The 27,169-nt window shown below is 41.8% G+C and overlaps 3 protein-coding genes and 1 non-coding gene across 9 annotated transcripts; 3 read left to right on the forward strand and 1 right to left on the reverse strand.

The window, feature by feature from the left end:
* Window positions 1-1,868: 1,868 nt before the first annotated feature.
* UBR7 (ubiquitin protein ligase E3 component n-recognin 7) lies at window positions 1,869-15,749 on the reverse strand. Its single transcript, XM_008159940.3, has 11 exons — window positions 15,404-15,749; window positions 13,375-13,508; window positions 12,857-12,917; window positions 10,363-10,458; window positions 8,640-8,693; window positions 8,317-8,422; window positions 6,529-6,737; window positions 6,205-6,354; window positions 5,085-5,247; window positions 3,752-3,813; window positions 1,869-2,036 (listed from the first exon to the last, which is right to left on the reverse strand). Exons 1-11 carry the CDS (start codon window positions 15,551-15,553, stop codon window positions 1,944-1,946), a joined length of 1,278 nt encoding a protein of 425 aa, XP_008158162.2. The 5' UTR covers window positions 15,554-15,749; the 3' UTR covers window positions 1,869-1,943.
* Window positions 15,734-20,421, forward strand: GON7 (GON7 subunit of KEOPS complex). The gene is made up of 2 exons (XM_008159951.3): window positions 15,734-16,014; window positions 20,048-20,421. The coding sequence occupies exons 1-2, from the start codon at window positions 15,807-15,809 to the stop codon at window positions 20,140-20,142; spliced, it is 303 nt and encodes a 100-aa protein (XP_008158173.1). The 5' UTR covers window positions 15,734-15,806; the 3' UTR covers window positions 20,143-20,421.
* On the forward strand, window positions 15,928-27,142 carry LOC114229111 (four and a half LIM domains protein 1-like). Of its 6 annotated transcripts, XR_008556047.1 has the most exons (4): window positions 16,463-17,129; window positions 17,311-17,420; window positions 18,253-18,296; window positions 19,714-20,054. XR_008556047.1 is itself a non-coding variant. In XM_054715814.1 (3 exons), exon 3 carries the CDS (start codon window positions 26,268-26,270, stop codon window positions 27,108-27,110), a length of 843 nt encoding a protein of 280 aa, XP_054571789.1. In that variant the 5' UTR covers window positions 15,932-16,014; window positions 17,311-17,420; window positions 26,086-26,267; the 3' UTR covers window positions 27,111-27,142. The 6 variants fall into 6 exon arrangements, 2 of the variants coding, with proteins under 2 accessions (XP_054571788.1, XP_054571789.1); XM_054715814.1 differs by lacking the exons at window positions 16,463-17,129; window positions 18,253-18,296; window positions 19,714-20,054 and adding exons at window positions 15,932-16,014; window positions 26,086-27,142; XR_008556048.1 differs by lacking the exons at window positions 16,463-17,129; window positions 17,311-17,420 and adding an exon at window positions 15,951-16,014.
* On the forward strand, window positions 20,178-20,281 carry LOC114229117 (U6 spliceosomal RNA). Its single transcript, XR_003615198.1, has one exon. It is a non-coding gene; the product is annotated as a U6 spliceosomal RNA (small nuclear RNA).
* Window positions 27,143-27,169: the final 27 nt, after the last annotated feature.

A 27,169-nucleotide genomic window follows, 5' to 3' on the forward strand; every position in this document is an offset into this window, starting at 1 on the left:
CATAAGAAGGAACATTCTAGTAGTTACACATTTGAGAAGATATAAACTTGCAGGCCACAATGGTCCACTACTTGTGCAGCCTTGCAGAGGGGGCGCAGATATCCTGATCTGGAAGAGCTCCCAAGCTGGGGGTTGTAAACAAACTCAAAGACGCCCTGAGCTTTCCAACCTAGCCTTTTACCTTTTCCTACAAGGCCAGCCCTGGGCACACAAGCATCTCCTGTGGCCGTAAGACCTCCAGCCCACACATCACTCTTCACGGGGATCTGTAATTGGGTGTGATGCAGAGAAACATGGGATGGATCATTTCTTTGAGGCCTTGACTTTCTGTAGTTCTCACTCACCTCACCCAGGGATCCGTGGGCACTTGTCTACATGGCTGCTGCACACACCAAGGGATATTAATAAACACTTGTGGCCCCAAAGCCTCAAGTGCTTTAGTGTAAAACGTAACTCAGTTTGTCGTCTATTGTCAGGACAGACCTCGTTCCTCCAGAGCAGGGGCCATTTGGATATTTGTAACATTATTCACGGGCCATACAAAATTATCAACTTAAAAACTAGCCTGCTATATTTGGTCAAACATTTAATTAGCTCACCCCTAATGCCTTGGCAGGGCCAACCCAATGATTTCCATGAGCCTTATGCGGCCCAGGCCGACGTTCCCCAGCCCGACGTTCCCCAGCCCTGCTCCAGAGGGAGCAACTCCGTTTATCAAAGGGTGTTTCCCCGTAGACTGAAGGGCTTTAAAGAGATTTCAAACAAACTGAAAGGACCTCCCTTCAAATATGGGGTTTTATGCAACATTCCTTGAGGTTCTTCAAAAGATCTTCGTCATTAGGGAACCAGTTGTGGGCATTAATGCTTATGTACATAAAGCTCATCATTCGCGCAGCCTAGGAGTCTGCCTCTTCCACAACAGGGCTCTCGCTGCCCTGCTCACAAGTAAGCTAAGCCAGTATCTTTTCCTTCAGCACAATTTAAGGGGGGAAATAACTTATTAGGGTTCTAATAACATTTTCATAACAGAACAATATCAAAATAGGTTTGTTTTTAATATATGCTTATGAATATCCCTGATAATATAAAGAAATCCAGAGGACTGTGTAAACCACCGAGATTTCGCAGGGTAGCGCCCGATCTGGTTTCTAGGCAGCAGGAGAGGGACTACTGTATGGCATGTGTTCTCCAGGAAGCCCTGTGAGCACCACAGTTCTGAAACTCTAACATGCTAGTGCCAGCAGAATTGTGAATGACATTTCACTTTAAATTTATTAGTAAAATTCCTATCAAAGGTTGGCTTCCTCAATCCTGCCATCAGCTAACCTCCCTGCCTATCACAGGCCACAAAACCATCAATCCTGGCCACTCCAGAGGTTGAGCCCAGAGGAAACAAGTTGTGAGATCCCTTGTGAGCCGTGACCAAACCTCAGAAAGGAGGGATGTGGGAGCAGCAGACCAGGCTTGAGGAAGCTTGGACCCAAGGCACCACGATCACAGGGGTGAGGGGACCTAGCAAGGTTCTAGCTGCAGGAAGAGGCCCCCAAAGCAGGTCCTGGAAGACAACAGCTCTGTGGCAGAGTAGACACATTTGGGAGTTAAAGACCAAAAAATTAGAAAAGAAACTAGTTTACTTTCTCAAAACCAAATCAAACTACTTAAAACTTACAAGCAAATAACCCTGGATAGACTGGGGGTGTGTGATGGGGGCTGAAGTCTGTGGAATGAGTTGCTTTTAGCTGAGTCAGAAAGAATGCTGATTGTGAAATCAGCATAAACACTGTGGCTACTGCAGTTAAGGAGAGTGAAGGAAGCTCAAGGTCAGAGGAGGAGGCCTCTCCAAAGAGAGGATGGAAGGGGAGCAAATGTGAAATATGCCTCTTTATTCCTGGATCAGTAAGTGGCATTTCCACCGCCTGGCTGAGAAGGCGCCATACTCCACTCTAGCTGCAATAATACTGCATCCCATCCACTCTTCTTCTCTTTTTTGACTGAAACTCTTCAAAGAACTGCTGGATGTCCTCTCTCTTTACAACCTGTTGATGAAAAGCAAAGATTAGGAAAGGGAACTACATTACAGAACAATAATAACTGGTCGTAATGTTCACAAAGAAGTCAAACAATATTGCTGATATGGATTATTTTAATGGGTAGTTAATTACACTACCTCTATTTTATAGAGTTCATCCATGCTCAGAGACTGGCCTGTTCACATCACACAGCTGGCAGAATGGCATTAGGCACCAAGCATAGGTCCCACCACCTTGCTGGGTTTCCTCATACAAAGTGAGATAAAAGCAGCACCAATGTGAAAGGGTCATTGGAAGAGAGGATGAGATACAGTGCCTGTGGAACACTGCGAGCACATAGTAAGTTCTCAATAATTGGCATGAAGAGTGGCAGAGCCAGACAAAGACTGAGAACCGGAAAGGTCTCCTCAACCACTGCTCCCACTCATTCCACCACGGCCTTCTGGGACTGTCCCTCCATTCTGAATAAGCACCCACAAAACAACATGTTTTGTGTTGAGATTTGTGTTTTCTTCTTTCGTGAAGAAAAAGGAACCTGAAAACTTTTACCTCTTCAAGAGTCCAAAACTAAAGATGCTTGTACATAAATAAATAATTGGTAAAAACTACAGCACTACTCTTAGTAAAAATGAGAAATTTATCTTCCATTTTATTGGAAAAAGGATTGGAGCATGATACAAAGGTGTTTATGACAGAAGCAAAATAGAATATTAAAAGACACCAGTAAACTGGAACAGCCCAGATGAAGTCCCAGTTCACCCAAGAGTGAGTCTTGCCAGTGATCTGATCTAAAGCTAAGGGCCATCCCTTAAGAGACAGGTCTGTTAATTACTTTTTAATTACAAAGGCAACACATGCTTATTGTTCTGAAGAAACGAAGGTGGGGCATGAGGGAGGGAGAAAGTAGCGAATGCATGTGAGCAAGAGAGAGGTACAGAGGAAAATTCAGGTGTGTAAGATGAAAATCTCCCTTTCTCGCTCTCCAGGGGTAAGAGCTGCTAACATATGCAAATGGCAATGCTAACTGGAAGAACTTCCTTGGGGTAAGGTATTTATGCTCTGGTCCAGTGGCCAGTTGGTTGGAACATTTCTTGTACACCAAAAGGTGGCGGGTTGAATTCCCAGTCAGGACACATACCCAGGTTGTGGGTTTGATCCCCAGTCAGAGCCTATATAGGAGGCAATCAATCATTGTGTTTTTTTCTCTCTCTCTTTCCCCCTTCCTCTCTCTAAAATCAATCAAAAAAAGAATGTATGCTTGAAAAGAAAAAAAAGATTCTTATTAATCCTCTAGATGAAAGAACTTAACATTTGTCAATACTCTACACACACCAATAGTTGATATGCCAGTTTCACACACACTATGAGTAAAAATGCGGGTCAACCAGCGAGGAATTAGAACCCCTAACAGATTCAAGATCTACATGGCTAACACTCTGAGATGACTGTAGCTCAGAGCTCCAGTGGCTTCTCCGAAGCTACAACCACTCTCTCCAGACACTGTGTGGCTGCTCGTCCCCCATTCCTTCTGGCCTACAGTTGGGAAGAAGGCCCAATGTAGCTGGACTATGGATGTCTCACCACCTCCTACTGATTTCCATTAGCTCTGTCTGAATTAAACTCAAGTATCCAGTTTAAGAGGCATGTTTTTTTATCAAAGAAAATAAACAGTTTATTCAAAACACACAAGGTTATGATTAAAATTCTTTAACTCAACATACCGTGCCTTCATCAGCAAATCTCTTCAGATAGTCTTTAAGTTCAGTCTTCAAGTCATTATATTCTAAATCAAAACAACAAAATAGGCCATTGGCTTTTAGAAACAAAATATTTACGACCAACTTGAGTATCTAGAATTTAAATTTTAGTTAATAGTTTAAATTTTTTAGTTAACAAGTTTTGATTTTTCTTTAAATGAAACCTGCATAGAAATGTGTTCCTCAAATTCCTTCATTTTGATATCAAAAATGATACTTTTTTCATTAAAAAAAAAAAAAGGCTCAAAAACCAGAGATAGCCTCACTCCCAAAAAGATAAGCAAAGGATTTTAAAAGGGTTTTCTATCTCTCTGGAATTCTAATATTTGAAATCACCTCAGATTTATCAAATATTGCCCTGGCTGGTTTGGCTCAGTGGATAGAGTGTTGGCCTGTGGACTGAAGGGTCCCTGGTTTGATTCTGGTCAAGGGGACATGCCTGAATTGCGGGCTCGATCCCCAGTAGGGGGCATACAAGAGGCAGCTGATCAATGATTCTCTCTCATCATTGTTGTTTCTATCTCTCTCTCCCTCTCCCTTCCTCTCTGAAATCAATAAAAATCTACTTTTTTAAAAAAAGAAATTGACTAGTGATTGCCTTTAAAAAAAAAAAGATTTGTCAAATACTAAGTTTTAAAATTTGTTCACTCAATCAACAGTTTGCATTATGTATGAAGCACCTTGAAGGCTACAAAAATCATTTAGCTGCATCCTCCATCCTCAAAAAGCTTTTAGTCTAATAATGGGAAAGGAATCAAATAGTTACGAATAAAAGATAGAAACAATCAATGTCATAAAAGGGGCACACAGGTGGTGGCATCCCCGGAGAAAATGGCTGGGACAGAAATTGCTGACATAAGTTGGGCACGCCATGGGGAACATGTCAAAGCCTGCAATTCAGAGTCTGGGGCTATTTTCTCCTCTAGTGGATTCTTGTGAACCACTGAAGCAACCTCAAGAACGGTCAAAAAGATGACATGTAATGCTCAATGAAAATTAGTTTTCATTGGATGAAAAAAGAAATTGATTCTCTAATACTCTTTACTCACACATCCACCCTTAATCAAGACACATGCTGTGGTTTCATCATGAATTATTATAGCATGTAACCCGTAATAGCAACTAAATACCCAGCAACATTACCCTTAAGCAAGTATAGTTGAGGTCTACTATACAATTCCAAACTTAAAGTTTAAAACAAAAGGTATAAGTTGTTCTCCTTACATATATATTTTTTTTTCAATTGTGAGGGAAACTTTATAGACTTCATGAATTTTCACACTCAAGCAGAATTTACCACAAATGAGTTCCACTTGCTGGACTCTGTTCATGCTGTTAAGGGTGTCCATTAAAGGATCTGTCCTGCCAGCCGCCTGGTCAACCTTGCCCTTGTTTTCATAAGCCAGAACTGTGTCATATTCATCTGTCAGGAACATGACATCTAGATCGCCATACATTTTCTTTAAAAAATAAAACCAGTTTCCCCATTAGAACAGCATGCCATTTACCAGTCAATCTCTGAAAATTTATTTTTAAATTAATTGTCAGAAAAACCTGAGCCTTTCCTTACAGAGTTGCTTGAGTGATTTATTCTTTTTTTGCCCAAATCTCTTTTAGAAATCTCTCAACTTCCTAGTAGGTATTGTATGGTCTAAGAGATCTTTATTTAAAAAACCACTGACTTACTGTAACTCTCAACAATTTGTGTTTCAAGCAATTTTATGATATAAGAAAGCTAAGAATTGCTATTTTTCCACTAAAATGAAGTAAATAAAAAGTAATGCGTAATTCTGCATTTCTTCCACAAGCATTTAGACTGTAAACACTAATAAATTTGCTTAATATAAAAATTTTTGGTGGAAGAGTATAGCATAGGGTGGATAAATGGTGATGGAAACAAAAATATTTTTTATACTATGCTGCCATAAAAAAGAAGGAATTCTCATCATTTGCAGCAACCTGGATGGAATTGGAGAACATTATGCTAAGTGAAATAAGCGAGTCAATGAAAGAAAAATACCACATGATCTCACTCATTTATGGATAATAAAGAACATTATAAACTGATGAACAAAAAGATAGATACAGAGACAGTAAAGCATCAAACAGACTGTCAAATTACAGGGGGAAGGTTAGGGAGAGGTGGGGGAGATAAGAAATCAAACGAAGGACTTGTATGCATGCATATAAGCATAAACAATGGACGCAAAACTCTGGGGGGTGAGGGCATGTATGGGTGTGGGGTGGGGGGCAATGGTAAGATATGTACACATATAATACCTCAATAAAATAATGAAAATAAATTTTAAGCTTCTTACACTCCTCACATGATTTTCATAAATATATGAAAATGTGATGTTCTTATTTTAGGCATCAGTCCACAAAACAACCAACACTAAACTTGATCAGGTACTTACCATACAGTCTTTGCAGGTACATAACTTGCTACGCCAGTTCAGGGGCCAGAAGGTGGCAGTGTCTTTCTTTATAAAATGCTTAGCTTTAAGCTCCTGAAATTTGCAGCCAGACTGTGATTCTGTGTTGAGATGTTGATTCTTAAACACTGTCTAAAATAAAATTAAGTTTTGAAGTATGTTTTTAAACTATCATGTTTTCATACTTTAGATTTGTAAAAGGATTTCTTTAGGCAAAATATACAATTGAGATCCCAAACTATAGAGCTTACAGAATTAATTTTGCTTAAGTTTTATTTCTTTTATAGCTCCTACTTCAGCTGTTACCTGGAGATCAGATTCAGAACTAGAGCTGGCACATGGTTCATTAGTCTGCTCTGTTTTAACTGCCTTGACAGCATCCTTTGCATGTTCTGGAACATCCTCTTTGAGGGGACTATCATGATGATCTCCATTTTCAGGTTTGGTAACTTCCTCATCACCTATTCCATCAACATTCAGAGCCAACCCATCATCCTCAGCAGATACTTTGGTTACTGTAGTTTCAATGAAAAAAAAAAAAAAAAAGGCACAAATACACAGGTCCACAGACCTATTAGACAATGAAATCACTTTACCTGATTACAAAATATTTCAGAATTTGGAAAAGGAGTCAATCTTAACCCTTTGCACTCGCTAGCTTTTTACTCGATTCCTTTATTCTAATGCTAACCGTGTCGAGTCTCACTCGACATCCGAGTGCAAAAGGTCAATCTCTGGAATAATGAGAAAGGAAACATCAATATTTTTTTAAGTTATGCCTGCTAATTCAAAGAGTTCAAATAATTGAATAGTTCATTTAAAAATATAATAACTACTTAAGCACTTTATATATAAAGGAGAAAGAAAAATACCACAGATGTTAAAGAGAGATGGGATAACTCAAGAAGCAAGAGGCAGTAGGAAGAGACTTAACTGCAGACACAAGTACTAGGGTAGTGTTGTTGTTTTTTTATAGTCAGTATCTATCTATCTATGTATCTATCTATCTATCTATCTATCTTTATTGTTGAAAGTATTACTAATGTCCCCTTTATCCCCCCCCTAACAGGGTAGTTTTGAAAAGACAATCAGCTTTTTTTCATAAAGAAGAAATAAAAAGGATGGGTACAGAGGCAGAAATACTGTGAAGGAGCTCATGGTACATGATGGCATTTCAATTTAGTAGAAGATGAAGCCATCTGCTGACAGGGAAGGAAATGAAATGGTGGAGAGGAGATCAATTAAGAAAATCTAATGAATGAGAAATATATATATAGGTCCAGTGGAAAGTTAGAGATAGAGAAGGATATGAACAGAAAGAAGGAGCCTTAAGAACTTTGAGGCAAAGCAAAAGTGTAGGATGAGATATTAAATATGGCTGCTGTTTGTAGTTTATAGGTAAAGTGTTTCTTAAAGGTGAGAAAGGTAAAAAATTACAAGACCAGAGCAGCAGATTCTATGAGTAACTGCCACTTAAAAAAAAGTAATACATACGGCATGACCAATAAAATAAAATTATTTAATGTCTCAAAACTATTCATTGCTGATTAGTTGTTTTGGGTCAGTTTCTTAGTGTATAACAAAAACACTAGCTAACATTTCCCACCACTCCCTACACAACCAACAGCAGGTCTTACATTTAAAAATAACTTATTCATGTTCTATTTATCTTTCAAAGTTCCATTAAAAACCGCCTCCTTGCCCAGCTGGTGTGGCCCAGTGGTTGAGCATCGACCCATGAACCAGGTCAGAGCTCATGCCCAGGTTTCAGGCCCCATCCCCAGTAGGGGGCATGCAGGAGGCAGCAGATTGATGATTCTCTCTCATCACTGATGTTTCTATCTCTCCCTCTCCATTCCTCTCTGAAATCAATTTAAAAAAAACAAAAAACAAACCGCCCCCTTCATTTTCTCTAATTCTGGTCTCATCTATACTCTGCATCATGCCAATAAAGTACACATTTGCTCTTGGTAGTCTCTTAACCAATCATAAGCACCATTCTATACCTCAGAGTCCAGTTAATAGTTGTAAAAATTCTGGACTGAACATACAAATTTCACAAGCACAAGTTTGTACAATTCCAGAGATACCTACCTGCCAACTGTGCAGCATAAGCCCACAAGAAAGAGCAGCGCTTCATACAGGCCTGGCATACCATCTCTTGGAAATCCCCACTCTCAGGGGGAATGGCACCAAGATGCTGTGAATACAGAAAACTGAGTATTGTTCTTGTGATCTCCAAGTTGTCCAAAATACTCATCATTTTATAAACAAATATTGCAATAGTACACTGATAATATCTTTACAGGATATTTTTTGAAAAGTAACTATAATGTAAAATATAACAATATTCAAAAAGAAAACACCTTTTCTCCTTTTGTGAAGATAATGGCTTTAAAGGGAAAAGCTTTCCTTACCCTTCCATGGAACCAGTCTTCACAGACTACACACTGGATCATCTCATCTGGAATCTAACATGGAAAGGCAATTTGTACTTTAATGATTACACTGAATTCGGAGACATGGAGGTAAATCTAACACAGAGTAGAATTAGATATTAATTCTCTTCCAAATCTGTGAGATCATTCTCTACAGGGATATCCAAGGAGACAGGGGAAGACATCAGATCAAGGGGCCAAAGGGAAGTTCATTCTACATGAACTGGTGGTACATAAGGGTTACAGTGTAATAAGCACTTTGCAAGCAACTGTCAAAGCTCTTTCCCATCATTTGTGATTCTCACAAACCTTTACAAATAAGTAATGTGTTCTCATTTTACACATAAACATAAACCCAGGCCCAAGGAAGTAATATGAATTGACCAATACAGAATTTGACACCCGGCTAGCGTGGCTCAATGGTTGAGTGTAGATCTATGAACCAGGAGGTTGCATTTGATTCTGGGTCAGGGCATATGCCTGAGTTGTGGGCTCTATCCCCAGTGTGGGGTGTGTAGGAGGTAGCCAATCAATGATTCTTTCTTATCATTGATGTTTCTATCTCTCACTCCTCCCTTCCTCTCTAAAATCAATAAAAATATTTTTTTAAAGTTATTACAAATTTCCAATAAACTCATGAAAAGATGTAACTTCATTTATGATCAAGAAAAGAAAAATATTTTAAAGATACAGTTCATCTATTAGGATGACAAAATTTTAAAAGACTGGTAATATGTAGGATGATAAGAGTGTTGGGGAAAAACAGTATCACATATTACTGGTGGTTGATGACAATTTTAAATACAAATATCCTTTGACCCATCAATTCTACCTCTAGGTCTCCATTCTACATAAATCCTGCAGGAGTTTACTCAGTTATATTACTGTATAAGGGTGTTCACTGCAGCTTTCTTTATAGTAATGAAAAAGTAGAAAATGCCATTGTGCTATAGAGTATTTAGGTAACTAACTTATGGCTTGTCAAAGATATATATATACCAATAGCCGAAACCGGTTTGGCTCAGTGGATAGAGCGTCGGTCTGGGGACTGAAAGGTCCCAGGTTCGATTCCGGTCAGGGGCATGTACATTGGTTGCGGGCACATCCCCCGTGGGGGGTGTGCAGGAGGCAGCTGGTCGATGATTCTCTCTCATCGATGTTTCTAGCTCTCTATCCCTCTCCCTTCCTCTCTGTGAAAAATCAATAAAATATATTTAAAAAAAAAAAAAGATATATATATACCAATAGTGTTAACAGTCGTTGCTGTCTAGGAGAAGGAAGGTACAGGAGTGAGGAAGAAGAACTCTTTTTAAATTTTGTGTATATTTCTAATTGAAAACTTTAAGAGGATCATTTGTACATGCTATTTCTTTCCTTTCAGGGAGATAAGAAATTAAAGGCTATTTTTTGGGAAGTATTCAGAACTTAGAGCAGGAAGGCAGGCAAAGAGGGACAGGAAGGATTAAAGGTCCGGGCCTTAAGAAAGTCCTATTCAATATTTCATTCTCATGATGTAAGAAAGAATAGTTGAGGTCTGTACCAGTTAGAGACCCAGCCCAGATTTATCAAAAGAGATAAATTTAGAATCCTTTCATAATCCCCAAATTCCACTTGCACAGCTACAGAGGCCCATATGACAAGAGGCTGAGGAGTGAAGGCTAGAGATAACATAGTCCCAGGTGTCAATCCCAAATTCTCTTACCTCATCTTCAGGATCAGGATAAGGTCTCTTACAAATGCAATACAATCCAAAAAAGTTGTCATTATACTTATTGCCAGAATTTATCTTTGCTTTGTCCTGAAAGATATTAATTTCAATATAATATGTTCTAATTGTAACTATAATTTCATGCATCATCACATTTCTGCATTCAACAAATTTCTGCACTGAATATACGAGGAAAAGAGTCACTCCTATTAAAGGGATACTTTTTCCAGGATACAGGGAAAAAATCATTTTTTGTACCATATTTGTTGCAATTGGTGGAAACTGAATATACCTATTTAATAGAATAGTAATGAAAGTTAATCATGAGTATTAATATCAACCTTTGGCTCTGGCCAGTGTGGTGCAGTTGAATGGGCACAGTCCTGTGCACCTGGAGTTGCTTGTTCGATTCCAGGTCAGGCCCATGGCTGGGTTCCTGGCTCCATCTCTAGTAGGGGGCATGCAGGAGGCAGCTGATGGATGTTCCACTTTCACATTATGTTTCTCTCCCTCTCCCTTCCTCTCTCTCTAAAAACCAATAAAAAAATATTTTAAAAAAAAATCAACCTATGCAAACTGACATTGGCCTAGAGCAGTGGTCGGCAAACCACGGCTCGCGAACCACATATGGCTCTTTGGCCCCTTGAGTGTTCTAACGTCATTTCTTCAAAATAGACTCGCCCAGGCTGAAAACAGACTTCTGTGCATAGGCCACGAAGTTTCAATCGCACTGTACGTGCGCACCCGCACGTGGCATTTTGTGGAAGAGCCACACTCAAGGGGCCAAAGAGCCGCATGTGACTCGCAAGCCACGGTTTGCCGACCACTGGCCTAGAATTTCAAACTACTCTTAACAGCACCTGTAATAGCCAAAGCCGCCAGATTACCAGGATGTAAAAATAAAAAGACAAGAGGGGGGGGAAATGAGACATATGTAATACTTTAAACAATAAAGAATTTAAATTTGTAAAAAAAAAAAAAAGCAGACAAAAAAATTGTCCAAAAATAGCCTTCTAAGGAGAGAAAATCATAACAGTTTTAGCAATTATGGTTGAATAATATAAAATCCCTTTTTTTAAAAAAAAAAAATCCCTTTTTTTGTTGTTGTTAATTCTCACCTGAGGATATTTTTCCATTGATTTTTAGAGAGAGTGGAAGGGTGAGGAGAGACAGAGAGAGAGAGAAATATCAATGTGAGAGAGATACATCAATTGGTTGCCTCCCACACAGGTCCTGACTGGGGCTGGGATCTACCCTGCAACCAAGGTACATGCCTTTGACTGGAATAGAACCCAGGACCCTTCAGTCTGCAACTGACGCTCTATCCACTGAACAAACTAGCTAGGGGCCCTTAGTTTCTTTCATTTGTTATTTCACCAAAAGTTATTGTATAAGATAGTTTTTATTAACCAAAAAGCAGTGAAAAATTCCTGCATGCATCTAGCCCACATTCATTATTATCAAGTTTTATTTATCTAGTTTTTAGTCATACCCCTTGCTTTAAAAGCTTTATAGCAGCCTCGCTGGTGTGGCTCAATGGTTGAGTGTCGGCTCATGAACCAGGTGGTCATAGTTCAATTCCTGGTTAGGGCACATGCCCGCATTGCCAGTTCAATCCCCAGTAGGGAGCATGCAGGAGGCAGTGGATCAATGTCTCTCATCGATGTTTCTCTCTTTATCTCTGTTGCTTCCTCTCTCTCTCTCTCTCTTTTTTTTTTTAAATATATATTTTATTGATTTTTTACAGAGAGGAAGGGAGAGGGACAGAGAGCCAGAAACATCGATGAGAGAGAAACATCGACCAGCTGCCTCCTGCACACCACCCACTGGGGATGTGCCCGCAACCAAGGTACATGCCCTTGACTGGAATCGAACCTGGGACCCTTCAGTCCGCAGGCCAATGCTCTATCCACTGAGCCAAACCAGTTTTGGCTGCTTCCTCTCTCTTAAATCAATAATATATATACTAGAGGCCCAGTGCATGAAATTTGTGCACTGGTAGGGTCCCTAACAACTGCCGGCTGGTACTCCCTCCCTTCCCCTGGCTGCCTGCCGCCAGATGGCGCCCCCTCCCTTCCCCCGGCTGGCCCCACCCCCTGGTTGAACTCCTGAACGACTTCCCAGTAGAGGGGACAATTTGCATACTACGCTTATATTATATAGGATTATTATATATTATGTAAAAGCCTTAGAGCATAACATGAGCACAACTGACATAATTTAACCTGAATCGCTGCAAAGAACATTTCCCAAAAACCTTTCATATTAATTATAATCTAATTAAATTAATTAAAACCTAATACTGTAGGTTCTAAACAGGTTACTTAGTTTTCAAACAGGGTAAAAAATGGAGTCTAATATTCATTTGCCCATTTGCAGAGAATAAGCATAAGAACTTCCTTTTGAGAAAATATCTCGTTTTTATCCACTCTGTCAAATATCCATCTCAGCTATTTTCAATGCATTTATAGTTACAGTGCTTACTTACAGGAAATAATTTGCATTCCAAATTTTTAAACTTGCTGTTTCCACAATCACAATGAAAATTTCTGAAACAAAGGAAGAGCCAATTTTAATTTTTCTTTTAAATCTAATGACCTTTTAAAGTACATATCATAGCCTCTTCCCTTTCAACTCATTTCTAGGATCTAAAAAGTGGCCTTGGTTGCTACTCATCTATCCAATTCAGAATTTCTCCAACTACATAACAATAAAAGATTTAATAATTCTGGAAATTAATGTGCAGAAACAAATATTTACATCACATCCAGAGACACAAGTGAGTTAATGGCAGTGAAGAATGAGCAGTTTGAGTTTGTACCATAATTATATTTAAAAGGCCGTCTGAAAAAACTATTGTCTCAAATTATATTACATAAAACAACTATAATAAATTTATCAGTACACAGCTACACTGAATGGAAAAGCAAGATTATGGGGGGAAAAGTACAGCTGGGAAAGAATCTAAACATTTAAAAAGCACTAAGCATCAATCTCTGTCTTTACCTTTTTGTATATAGCTCAAATAGTTTATGACTTCCATGACATTCATAACTGCAAGCTAGGCAAATTCCTGCTGGTTCTTCTCCCTTGGGGGTGCAGGTACCACAGGCATATAGTGCTTGTCTCTTTACGGAGCCCTAAAAGACAGCCACAAAATGAAAAATGAGAATTAATGAAATATGGCATGGTTACCTAATACCCATACTGGGATCTGAGAAATAATTGAAATCAGATTATCTGTGGTCAAAATCTTCCTGTAAAAACCACTAAGATTAATAAAAAAGCTTACACAAGAGAGTGCCAAAACACTGTTGCATGTTTCGCATCATTATATATACTATACTAGTGCTTGTTTTCATATAATTTTTTCTTAAAGTGATAGGAAGTTTAATATTTTCAATCAGCTGTGAATAAGCTGGTCTGCTTAACCATTGTAACACATGAAAATGTAGGAGAATGTGTGTAGGTTGATGTAAGTAATATCATACTTTAATTTTGGAAAATGCTTGATTCCACCAAAGACAAAATCAATGCATTAAAAAAAAAAAAAATCACTTTTTTTTTAGGAGATGCATGCTGAAACATTTAGAAGTGTAGTGTGGTGATATCTGCAAGTTATTTTCAAATGGTTCATCACAAAACAAAAAAAGTATATTATAAAGAGGAGAAAGATGAATGTAAAATGCTAAAAAGTGAAAGTATATTAAGAGATAACAAGTATTATTTCAATTTATTGGTATATTAAAAATGTTTCAAAATGAAACGTTAGAGAAAAAACAGGCAAAACTTTTTACAAATTTTGAAGAATTCCCTGTAGGAAGGAGGAAGACACAGGGGAGCTTCGGAATGCCAGTAACGTTCTATTTCTTGATCTGGGTGGTAGGTACCTGCATGTGTGTTTTTCAAGCCCTACACAGGATTTGTGCGATTGTTTATATATTTCACTAAAGTAAAAAGGAAATTTCAAGTCAGTCTGTTTTATAAAGCTAACTACATTTCAAAAATAGCTTACAAACAGACTTAACAACAACAAAAAAGGCAGAGGAACAATTGTTCTGGTGGGAGCCAAAGGTTTTAAAACACCAGCCAAGTCGGGGACTATCTGAATACCAGGTGTGTGTGAAAACCTAACCACTCTGCAGGGGGCACTCAACTGGTCAGCGGCAACAAGTCGTATTGTGATCTCAGTCCACACCCCATAAAGGCCCCAAGCAAGCCTCTCCTCATCCCGGCGCTCCATTCCCCTGGCCTGGAAGAGAACCTTCTTCATCCCACCAGTTCCCAGCCCTGGAGTTTCCTTCTACCCACCTCAGTCCGTTTTTGTGCCTAGAAATATACAGGATGAGTTACACCCAACACCACCACATCACACCCCCTCAAACGCTTGCTCACACCGTCTTCCAAACGCCAAATGTCCTCCTCAAGCAGATCCCTTCGCTCCCCGCCTCCCCGCTTTGCCGTTCCCGTCTGCTGTTCTGGTTCCTATCCCCCTGGGGGCCGACTGCAGGGCTATTCGGCCCTGGTGTCGTCTCGCCAAAAACACGGGCCGCTACACCAAACGGCAGAGGAACCAGCTGTCCAGGAGCCCAGCGCCTACGGGGGGGGCGGGTTTTCAAACCCAGCGCTCAACTCTGCTTTGATCCTCCCGTTAGGTTCCTAATAAACACTCTCAGGATGGGAAAAGGAGGGACGAGGAGGTCTGGACTTGAGAGGTCACGGGGATGGTTTCTGTGAGAAGAGGCAGGGGAGGAAGAAACGAGTAGCTGTCCAGGGCCAAAGCTTGGAGAACCCCGAACGGCCGGAGGAGGAGGAGCGACGGAGGAGGGGGCCCTGCTGGGCACGGACTGCGGAGGGGGGCCCAGGAGGCTGAGGGCAAAGGGGCAGCTGGGCCTGGGATGGGGAAGTCCACGACGAACGGCGGCCCCCGTCCGCCACGGAGAAGACGGCCGCGGCAGGCGGTAGAAGGACGGGTCCGCGGGGAAGAGGGTTCCGCCGGAGCCCGAGGAGGCGAGGCCCCCCGCCGCGCGCTCACCTGCGAGTAGGAGCACTTCTCGGAGTCGCTGCCACCCAGGACGGCGCACGCCTCGTTCTCCAACTCCTCGTCCTCCTCCAGGACGTCCACCAGCGACACCACGGGCTCCAGCTCCGACTGCCGCCCGGCGGGACCCTCGGCTCCGGCCATCCTCAACTGTCACCCGCCCGCAGCTCTGCGCCGGCGGAGGCGGGAAAAGCGGCCACGGGAGGCGTGGCCGGAGGAGGCGGACCCTGAGCTCCAGGAACCAATCCTCAAAGAAGGAAGCGAAGGAAGGGGGAGGAGCGACTTCCGACAAACGGAAGTCACTCCTCTCCCTTCTCCCGCCTGCGCCGGCTGCGGGCTGGTTTCCGCTTCCGGATGGTAGTTCCCGGTGGCGCGTTCTGGCCGTTCAGTGGTTGCCATGGAGATTTTGGGCGAGTACGTTGGCCTGGACGGGCAGCGGCACCAGCTGCGGGTGTCCTGTGAGGCGCCCGACGACGCTGACCCTCTCCAGGGCCTATTGTCGGGCGTGGCCCGGATGAGGGAGCTGGTGGCCGAGCTCTTGGACCCCCAGGCGCAGCGGGAAGCGCAGGACAGACCGGCGGCGGCTCCAGGCAAGGCCGTGGACGGTGAGCTCTGAGACAGTGGAGGGCGGGGAAGGTGTGGGAACCCGGGGGGAATCTGTTCCGGGAGCCCGTAGAGTTGCAGACTTGAAAAAAGCTTCGAGGGAAGAAGAATGCCGCCTGAATATTTTTTTACACCTTCCGCCCTATCTGGGTGGTATTTGGGCTGATTGATCTGCTTCTACCCAAGCGTTTTCACCACTATTTCTTTCCTGTCACACTACACAAAAACACACAGCCGGCTCAATGGTTAAGCCTCGACCTATGAACCAAGAGGTCACGGTTGGATTCCTGGTCAGGACACCATGCCTGCGTTACGGGCTTAATCCCCGGGGCGGGGGGGGGGGGGGGGGGGGGGGGGGGCAGGGGAGCGTCCCGGAGGAAACGGATCAATGATTCTCCTCATTGATGTTTCTCTCTCTCTCTCTCTCTCTCTCTCTCTCTCTCTCTCTCTCCCTTTCTCTCTGAAATCAATAAAAATATATATTTAAAAAACAAAACAAAACAACAAACAAAAGAGCCTGCTGAGCGCCCGCTTTGTACCAGGCTCTGGGCTGAGCCCTGGAGAAAGAATGATGTGGGGTCTGGCCAGGTAGCTCAGTTGGTTAGAGCGTGGGCTGATATGGTTGCGGGTTCCATGTGGATCAGGGCTCACTCATATAGGAATCAACCAATGAATGTATAAATAAGTGGAACAACATGGATATTTCTCTTCTCTCTTTCTCTCTCTCATTCTCCCCCTTCCTCTCACTCACTAAAATAAAAAACAAAAAAAGAAGGAAAGAAAAACAAAAGTGAATGTGATTCCGTTAACTCTCCTTGTGGATGGACCTCAGAGTGATGAGGGGTGAAACAGGCAAACATTAAAGAGTGAAAGTATGACCCCAGGACCATTGGGAACTACTGCAAACCGAGAGAACCCAGGAAGGCTTCAGAGAGGGCACGACTTGAGCTGGCTGTTGTACCAACTGTGACATTACAAACATGTGGAAGACTGGCATCTATCAAAGAATAGGAACAGGTTCCGAAGATTGGGACGGATTTTGGTTTGACGAGTCTTAAGACTCCAGGCACTGCTCTCTCATATCCCAGTTTTGTAGGTGCAGTTTGAAAGTAGAAAGGTGAAATTTAACTGCATTAATATTTTTTAAATATTGTCTTGAATGCAAAAATAGGTATTCATTTTGACTGCCCTGAACGGAAGAACCTATGAACTAAATATGGGAGTCAGGACTTAACTCTGCTGTAGAGTAGCTGAAACTGTACTTATCTTTCTTTTCCATTTTGATTGCATCTTGATAGTTCCAGATAATGTGAAGGAGCCAGTTTGGAACATGACACTGAGTTCAGAGAACAGATTGTTTCCACGTCACATATATTGAGAGTGAAGTCCTGTTTCTTGGTTCCAGAAGGTACCTCTCTAATCTCTTGAAAAATATCATCATTGGCATATGGACAGGAGTATAACTAGAGCCATTTTTTAAAATCTGTCATTACTTATTGGAAAAATAACTGCCACCTGTTCTATTAATGGTGGGTCAAGCTGCATTGACTAATGACCGACCAATCAGTAGAAACCACAACACTGGAAAGCTGCTGAATAGTCTATTGAGATCCTCCCCTGGGAGCGCCCCTAAAATTCCCACCCTCAAAAGCCTTTAGGACCTAGGAGCCAGCCGGGCTTTCTCTGTGGAACTATAGGCCTTTCCCCACTTCCTTCCCCCCAGGCACGGTTTCCTTGCCTCTTTCTCTGCATCTCTCTCTCTCTCTCTCTCTCTCTCTCTCTCTCTCCCCTAAGCTCCAAGGGCCCTCTTTTGCCTCTGTTAACTTGTTCCCTGAGCCCATTTCTTCTACAGCTCACTTCTGCCTCTGTGACTTTCTAAGTAAACTTTCTCTTATAGTCTGAAAAAAAAAAATGGTGGGTCAGTAATATTTTCTATAGGTGGGCATGTTTTTGTACTATTTGCTTAATGAAATCCCCATAAAGCTTAGGTTTGAATTACCTTTGTTAAAAATAATAGTACAAAGAGAGAACACATTGGTCGGTGGTGCTCAGTGGTTAGAGGGTCTGCCCATGCACCTAAGGGTCTTAGGTTCAATTCCTGGTCAAGGGCATGTACCTGGGTTGCAAATTCAATCCCTGGCCCTCGGTCCAAGCACATGGGGGAGGAAACCAATCATTGTGTCTCACATCAGTGTTTCTCTCTCCCTCCTTCCCTCCCTCCTACTCTCTCTGAAAATCAGAGGGAAGAAAATATCCTCAGGTGAGGATTAACAACAACAAAAAGGTAATAGAGATTAAACGGTGAATGTTACGTTATATGAATTATATCTCAAATAACAATGTATAAAATAAAAAATTACTAAAGCAAAGTGATAGAACTTAATACTAAAAATAATCCAGTTACCAAATACAAAGGAATTGAATAGACAGTTCTCCAAAACAGATATGTGGGGCCAATAAGCACATGGAAAGATGTTCAACATCATTGGCCAGGAGGAAAATGCAAATCAAAACCACAATGAGATACCGCTGCATGCCCACTAGGATGGCTATAATAAAAAAGAATAACAAATGTTGGCTAGCATATGAAGAAATTGGAGCCTTTATAATTACTGGTGAAAATGTAAAATGGCCCTAGTTGGTGTGGCTCAGTTGGTTGAGTGTTGGAGTCATCAGTTTGAGTCCCAGTCAGGGCACATACCCAGGTTTTGAGTTTGATCCCTGGTCAGGGTGAATATGAGAGGCAACCAGTTGATGTTTCTCTCTCCCCCTCCCTCTTCTCTCTAAAATCAATTTTAAAACATTTTTTTTTAAAAGAAGAAAATGTAAAATGGGGTATCTTCTTTAGAAAAGAGTTTCTCAAAAAGTTATACATAATGCTCAGCCAGTGATGCTCAGTGGTTAAGTGTCCACCTTGAACCAAGAGGTTGCTGGTTCGATTCCAAGTCAAGGCAAATGCCTGGGTTTCGGGCTCAATCCCCAGAAGGGGCAATGCAGAAGACAGCCAATCGCTGTTTCTACCTCTCCATCCCTCGCCCTTCCTCTCTCTAAAATCAATACAAACATATTAAAAAAACAACACACACAAAGTTAACCATTTATTGACCCAGCAATTCCACTCCTAGTTCTCAAGAGAATTGGAAGCATGTTCACACAAAAACTTACACAGTAATGTTCATAGCAGCATCATTCATAATAGCTAAAAAGTGGAAACAACACAAATGCTCACTAACTGATGAGTGGATAAACAGACTGTGATATATAGTGAAATATTGTTCAGCAATAAAAAAGAATGAAGTACAGATATATGCTACAACATGAATGAACCTTGAAAACATTATGCTAAGTGAAAGAAGCCAGTCACAAAAGGCCACATATTGTATGATTCCATTTATATAAAATGTCCAGAACAGACAAACCTATAGAGATAGAAAGTGGTTGCCAAGGATTGAGGACAATAGAAAGTGACTGCTAATAGATGTGGGATTTATTTTGGGGATGATGAAAGTGTTGTAGAATTAGATAGTCATGTTGTGCAATTTTATGAATATACTAAAAATCAAGCTGTATTCTTTATAAGAGTAAATTTTATGGTTATATGAATTATATCTTCAAAAAAGTGATAGGAGCGGTTTTAAACACCAGAATTACTGAAATCTTTTTTTTTTAATTTTAAAATAATATATTTCCATTGGTTTCAGAGAGGAAGGGGGAGGGAGAGAGAGACAGAAACATCAATGATGAGAGAGAATCACCGATCGGCCACCTCCTGCACACCCCAACCTGAGGACCGAGCCCGCAACCAGGGCATATGCCTCTACGAGGAACCGAACCGTGAACCTCTGGTTCATAGGTCAACGCCCAACCACCGAACCACACCGGCTGGACTGGAATCTTTTTAATGATACATACTTCAAGTCTGGAATATACATGGTTTTATTAATCCTAAAGTGAAATGGTCTCATTATCAACCACTTTAATTATAATTTCTTTCAACCACTGAACACATTGTCATACAAGTATTTATTTTAAAAGGTGATAATGAAGATGATGCAGAAGATGAAAATAACATTGATTACAGAACTAACTCAGATGGACCATCTGCAAAACGGCCAAAAACATCATCTTAACAATAGCTTGTATGAAATGTAAACGACTGCTGCCTGCTTGCTCTGCAGCCCACATACTAAAATTGGAACAATACAGAGAAGATTAGCATGGCCCCTGCACAAGGATGACACGCAAATTTGTGAAGTGTTAAAAAAAAAAAAAAAAAAAGACTACAACCATATCAACATCTGCTTTAATTGAGAAAAGTATTTGTTTTGTTCCCCTGGCACAGTTGTCAAAGAAAAGAACTTCTGTTTCCAGCAAAGACAGACAAAATAAAATAAATGTTTAGAAATGAATCTGTTTTCTTGAGTGAAGAATTTCAGACCATGGAAATAATAGAGAACACTTCATAATGTGTAAAATCCTTTAAGTTGGCAATTAAATTCGTATTGTTTTCTACTTTTTTAAAAAAGATTTTTAAAATTGATTTTTAGAGAAATGTCGATGTGAGAGTGAAACATCAATAGGTTGCCTCCTGCATGCCCCCTTACCAGGGATGGAGTCTGAAACCCGGGCATGTGCCTTGACTGGGAATCGAACTGACAACATTTCCATGCACAGGATAACACCCAATCAACTGAGCCACACTGGCCAGAGCTTTTTCATTTGTTTTCTATTTTTAAAAATAATTATTGAATTAATTTGTGTGATATCTGCATCTTTTAACTTCTCCTTCTGTTATAAAAAGTACATATCACCCAGCTGGTGTGGCTCAGTGGTTGAGCATCGACCCATGAACCAAGAGGTCACTGGTTCAATTCCCAATCAGGGCACATGCCTAGGTTATGGGCTTAATCCCCAGCCAATCAATGTTTCTCTCATTGATGTTTCTAGCTCTCTCCCTTCCCCTGTCTCTAAAATCATATATTTTTTAAAAAGTACATGTCATGGTTTGTGGACAAAAATATTTCAAAGAACTGATGTGAGCAAGTGATAAGATTGGGGATTGAATATAAGAATGGCAATCTGGTCCTGGCCAGGTGGTTCAATTGGTTGGAGTTGCATCCTATACCCAGTCAGGGCACATACCTTGGTTGCAGTTTCACTTCCTGGTTGAGGTGCATACAGGAGGCAACCAATCTTTCTCCCTCTCTCTTTAAAAACACCAATAAAAAATATACCCTCGGGTGAGGATTAAAAAACAAAAAGAATGGCAATATGTATCATAGAATTGTACACTTGAAACCTCTATAATTTTATTAACCAATGTCACCCCAACAAACTTAATTTAAAAAAAAATAGCAGACTGCTTAACTAGAAGGAAAACAGGAATAAAAGTACTGAATGAAGATAAAGAAGACCCCTTGAGAACAACCCAAGGAAACCTTGAATCCACACTCAGACCCAATATACAGACATCCAGAGATGATACCATTCAGTGACTATACAGGGTATGGCAAAAGTAGGTTTACAGTTGTGAGTGCACAAAACAGTTTATTCTTATGCTAGAGACCTGAAACAATTTATTCTTATACTAGAGACCTGGTGCACGACATTTGTGCATGGGGGGGGAGGAAGGGATCCCTCAACCCGGCCTGCGCCCTCTCACAGTCCGGGACCCCTCGGGGAATGTCCACCTGCTGGCTTGGGCCTGCTCCCTGCCAGGCGGACATCCCCTGAGGGGTCCTTAGTGCTGCTGCAGAGGCAGGAGAGGCTCCCGCCACCCCTGCTGTGATCACCAGCCGTGATCCTGGCTTCTGGCTGAGCGGCACGCCCCCTGAGGGAGTGCACTGACCACCAGGGGGCAGCTCCTGCGTTTAGTGTCTTCCCCCTGATAGTCAGTGCACATCATAGCGATCGGTCATTCCAACATTCGGTCAATTTGCATACTAGCCTTTTATTATATAGGATTATTATTAATTACTAGAGGCCCGGTGCACGAAATTCGTGCACGGAGGGGGTGTGTGTCCCTCAGCCCAGCCTGCACCCTCTCCAATCTGGGACCCCTCAAGGGATATCCGACTGGGCAGTCGGACATCCCTCTCACAATCCAGGACTGCTGGCTCCCAACCACTCGCCTGCCTGCCTGCCTGCCTGATTGCCCCTAATCGCTTCTGCCTGCCAGCCTGATCACCCCCTAACCACTCTCCTGCCAGCCTGATCAACGCCTAACTGCTCCCCTGCCAGCCCAATTGCCCCTAACTGCCCTCCCCTGCCAGCCTGGTCACCCCTAACTGCCCTCCCCAGCTGGCCCATTCACTCCTAACTACCCTCCCTTGCCAGCCTGGTCATCACCAACTGCCCTCCCCTGCAGGCCTGGTCCCCCCCAACTGCCCACCCCTGCACGCCTGGTCAACCCTAACTGCCCTCCTCTGCTGGCCTGGTAACCCCCAACTTCCCTCCCCTGCAGGCCTGGTCCCCCCAACTGCCTCCCCTGTAGGCCTGGTCCCCCCCAACTTCTTTCCCCTACAGGCCCGGTCACCCCCAACTGCCCTCTCCTGCAGGCCTGGTCACTCCCAACTGCCCTGCCCTGCTGGCCTAGTCAACCCCAATTGCCTTCCCCTGAAGGCCTGGTCCCCCCCAACTGCCCTCCCCTGCCGACCTGGTCCCCCCCCAACTGCCCTCCTCTGCCAGCCTGGTCACCCCTAACTGCCCTCCCCTGCAGGCCTGATCACCTCCAACTGCCCTCCCTTGTAGGCCTGGTCCCTCCCAACTGCCCTCCCCTGCTGACCTGATCGCCCACAACTGCCCTCCTCTGCCAGCCTGGTCACCCCTAACTGCCTTCCCCTGCCAGCCATCTTGTGGTGGCCATCTTGTGTCCACATGGGGCAGCCATCTTTGACCACATGGGGGCGGCCATCTTGTGTTGGAGTGATGGTCAATTTGCATATTACTCTTTTATTAGATAGGATTGTATTTTCCATGTGAACAACTGTAAACCTATTTTTGTTCTACCCGGTATATTTTTAAAAAAATATATTTTATTAATTTAGAGAGGAAGGGAGAGGGATAGAGAGTTAGGAACATCAATGAGAGAGAAACATCGATCAGCTGCCCCCGGCACACCCCATACTGGGGATATGCCCACAACCAAGGTACATGCCCTTGACCGGAATCAAATTTGGGACTCTTCAGTCCGCAGGCTGACGCTCTATCCACTGAGCCAAACCAGTTAGGCCCCACCCGGTATATTTAATTTGTAACTTAAGAGAGCCAAATGGGGTGTTCTTTTATGCTGTGAACACAAATATAATCTTTAAGTAAACATTCTGTGTTGACTTCGATATTTCCTCTCTTCCTGTAACCATACTGATTTTGCTTAACAAAGGACTATTTTTTATTATCCCCCTTTTTTAAAAAAAAATGTTTTTATTGATTTCAAAGAGAGGAAGGGAGAGGGAGAGAGATAGAAACATCTATGAAGAGAGAGAATCATCAATCAACTGCTTCCTGGGTGCCCCCTACTGGGGATCAAGCCCACAACCTGGGCATGTGCCCTGAATTGAACTGTGACCTCGTACATAGTTCGACACTCAACCACTGAGCCTGCCGGCTGGGCTCATTTTGTTTCCTTCTTTGTTTAATAAATATGTTTATTTTAAAAAATATGTTTATAAATAAGAAATTTCAAGATACCCGTGCTTGTGATTCAGTGTTTTATGGTCTGGGTATAGATTTGATTAACCTTTTCCTTTAATACTTATTTTAATTCTAATGCTGTCTTCTTCATAAGTGAGCCATATGTGTAACAAAAATGTCAGGTTGAAGGACCAGTATAGAAGAAATGCCTAGCTTCTGTGGCACCTAGCGTCATCATAGGAAAGGTACTATATCAGCATTATTTCTTCAGCTACTCAGAATTTTTTTAAACTTTTAATAAAAAGGCCTGGACTTTTAAAGGAAATAAAGTTTATGTTTTTTTCCAAGTGAGAAAATCAATTGGAGACATCTGTGGCCCTCAAAAGTTTATTATGTAGTATTTTTATCTAGTTCCTATTTAGCCTATTAAAGATACACCAAACTCTCAGTGAAATTGTTCAGTCTGTACAAATATAGAATATCATTTATTATGTGGCTAGAAGAGTCATACCTTTGAAATCCTGAAAATCTATGCTTTTTGACTGAATGTCAGCCACCATGTGGTGATAAAATGTTTATAAGAAATTCCTGTTTGAACGGATTGTGGTTGAGTACTGCAAAACTCAAAACTGTATTACCATAAATGCAGGCAGTGATAGTTTCAAATAAAATTAACATGTTAATTAAATAATACTACAATCATTTTGTGGTAATTATTTCTTGGATATCTAAGTATATTGTAAATAGAGTGTAAAATTCTTTTTTTTTTTAATATATTTTATTGATTTTTTACAGAGAGGAAGAGAGAGGGATAGAGTTAGAAACAGCGATCAGCTGCCTCCTGCACACCCCCTACTGGGGATGTGCCCGCAACCAAGGTACATGCCCTTGACCGGAATCGAACCCGGGACCCTTGAGTCTGCAGGCCGACGCTCTATCCACTGAGCCAAACTGGTTTCGGCTAGAGTGTAAAATTCTTATCGAATTGAAAAATACAGGGGTGGGCAAAAGTAGATTTACAGTTTTGAGTATCTAAAATGCAGAGTTTATTCTTGTATTATTATTATTATTATTCATTAATTGTTGTATTATTTTTTTGTATTATAACTATAAACCTACTTTTGCCCACCCCTATATTTGTAAAACAGTACTCAGTTTTAACAAATGAGAAGTGAATTGATTTCTCATAGTTTTTGTGATGAAGTTGGGTTCTTTTCTCATTACTTAGAACATCATAAATTTCAGGTAGATTCAAGAATTTTAGAGTAAAGAACAAAACCATAAAAGTACTAAAAGAACCCTGAGTGGGTAGCTCAGTTGATTAGAGCGTCGTCCAATATGCCAAGGTTGCTGGTTCCACCCCCAGTCAGGGGCACATACAAGAATCTACCAATGAATACATAAGTGGAACAACAAATCCATGCTTCCCTCTCTCTCTTCCCCCTCTCTAAAATCAACAGAATAAAAAATGATAGTAAAAGAAAATGGGATAATAATTCCTATAATTTCAGAGTCAAGTTTTCCTAAGCAAGTTTTTATAAAAATCTAGAAACCATAATAGAAAAGATTAGTAAATATGATTACATAATAAAGTTTCTGAACATTCTGTAAATAAAAGAAGGTAAAAGTATTTCATATTTTCAGCACAAATGACTAAGAATTATTTCCTTTTATGGATCTCACCTGTACCTGTCAGAAAGACAATAGAAATGGGCAAAGTAAAGGAACAGCAAAATCACAAGAAATACACATGGCTTTTAAATGAAAATGTTCCACTTCCAATTAAGTGAAAATTAAAACCACAATAGAATACCATTTTTTTTTACTTTCAAACTGAAAGATCACAAGTTTTGATGCAAGATTGAGCTGGGAAGAATGTGAGGTCTGTAATACTAGTGTATTGATGGTGAGTATAAAATGATATAAGCTCTTTGAAAGTCAAGTTGACAATTCTGCTAAAATGTCAAATGTACATGCTCTTTGACTCAGCAATTTTACTTACAGAAATTTACATTACATATAATAGCAACAAGTGGACAGATCTGTTTACAAAACTATTCCCTGCAGCATTATTCTTAGTAACAAGAAAGAGTGCACAACCCAAATAAATGTCCATCGGAAGGCCCTGGTTAAATATAGAACATTTGCATACTAGCACATTTGTGGGGGCACTAAAATGACCAAGGTATAGCTCTGTGTTGTTAAAGATCAATCTCTAGGATATGATGTTAAATGTAAACTAGCAAAATATAGAACTGTGTAGAATGCTACTATTGTAGACTATTGGCTTAGATATGCTTATAATTTCTCTGAAAGGATAGTCAACCTGCTTCTAGAGAGAGTAGGGGTCGGGAGTGAGAGGGGGATTTTTCATCATACACTCATTTTGTTCTTTTTGCATAAAAAAAAATCATGTTACGTATTTTTATACACAAATACAGAAAAAATATTGTGGAGTCTGCCACCACCACCACGGCTGCCACGGCCACCTCCGGGACAGCTGCGCTCCTGAGCATCCCCAGGGCAGCGTGTTGGAAGTTACTGACCGCTATACCCAGCCCTCACCAGATCCATCTCCTCCACACATTCAGGGTGAGACCCCTCCAGATACAAGTTGGACTCCATGTCTGAGAAGTTTAGCTGCCACTACTGCAAGAGCTCCCTGCACGGGAAGAAGTACATAGAGAAGGATGGCCACCACTGCTGCCTGAGCTGCTATGACAAGCACTGCGCCAACACCTGCTCGGAATGCCGCCAGACCATCGGTGCAGACTCCAAGGAGGTCCACTATAAGGAAGGCTTCTGGCACGACACCTGCTTCCGCTGTGCCCAGTGTCAGCACCCCTTAGCCACCGAGAGCTTTGTGGCCAAAGAGAACAAGATCATGTGCAAACAGTGCAGCCTGCTTGAGAACGCCCACATCTGCAAGGGCTGCTCACAGCCCATTGTGCCAGGAGATCAGAACGTAGAGTACAAGGGGACCGTATGGCACCAAGACTGCTTCATCTGCAGCGACTGCAAGCAAGTCATCGGGACGGGAAGCTTTTTCCCGAAAGGGGAGGAATTCTACTGCATGGCTTGCTATGAGGTCAGATTTGCCAAGCACTGCATAAAGTGCAACAAGGCCATCACCTCTGGAGGAATCACGTACCAGGATCAGCCCTGGCATGCCGACTGCTTTGTGTGTGTCACTTGCTCGAAGAAGCTGGCCGGGCAGCGTTTCACGGCTGTGGACGACCAGTACTACTGCGTGGATTGCTACAAGAACTTTGTGGCTAAGAAGTGTGCTGGATGCAAGAACCCCATCACTGGGTTTGGTAAGGGCTCCAGTGTAGTGACCTATGAAGGACAATCCTGGCATGACTACTGCTTCCACTGCAAAAAGTGCGCCATGAATCTGGCCAGCAAGCGCTTTGTTTTCCATCAGGAGCAAGTGTATTGCCCTGACTGTGCCAAAAAGCTGTAAAGTGACAGGGGCTCCTGTCCTGTAAAATGGAATTGTCTTGTTTTTTTGTGTTCTTGCCC

This window comes from Eptesicus fuscus, chromosome 5 (genome assembly GCF_027574615.1).
Source record: "Eptesicus fuscus isolate TK198812 chromosome 5, DD_ASM_mEF_20220401, whole genome shotgun sequence".
NCBI classification, from domain to species: domain Eukaryota; kingdom Metazoa; phylum Chordata; class Mammalia; order Chiroptera; family Vespertilionidae; genus Eptesicus; species Eptesicus fuscus.

What these genes read in the sequence shown, in the direction of transcription:
- UBR7 (XM_008159940.3), bottom strand. Translation starts at nt 15,553, where the DNA reads ATGGCCGGAGCCGAGGGTCCCGCCGGGCGGCAGTCGGAGCTGGAGCCC. An exon ending in GTTCTGAATCTGATCTCCAG is followed by an intron (nt 6,355 to 6,528) that starts GTAACAGCTGAA and finishes ATTTTATTTTAG; the next exon opens with ACAGTGTTTAAGAATCAACA. An exon ending in GCAAGTGGAACTCATTTGTG is followed by an intron (nt 3,814 to 5,084) that starts GTAAATTCTGCT and finishes GTTTTGATTTAG; the next exon opens with AATATAATGACTTGAAGACT.
- GON7 (XM_008159951.3), top strand. Translation starts at nt 15,807, where the DNA reads ATGGAGATTTTGGGCGAGTACGTTGGCCTGGACGGGCAGCGGCACCAG. An exon ending in TCCAGGCAAGGCCGTGGACG is followed by an intron (nt 16,015 to 20,047) that starts GTGAGCTCTGAG and finishes TTATTTTAAAAG; the next exon opens with GTGATAATGAAGATGATGCA.
- LOC114229111 (XM_054715813.1), top strand. Translation starts at nt 26,268, where the DNA reads ATGTCTGAGAAGTTTAGCTGCCACTACTGCAAGAGCTCCCTGCACGGG.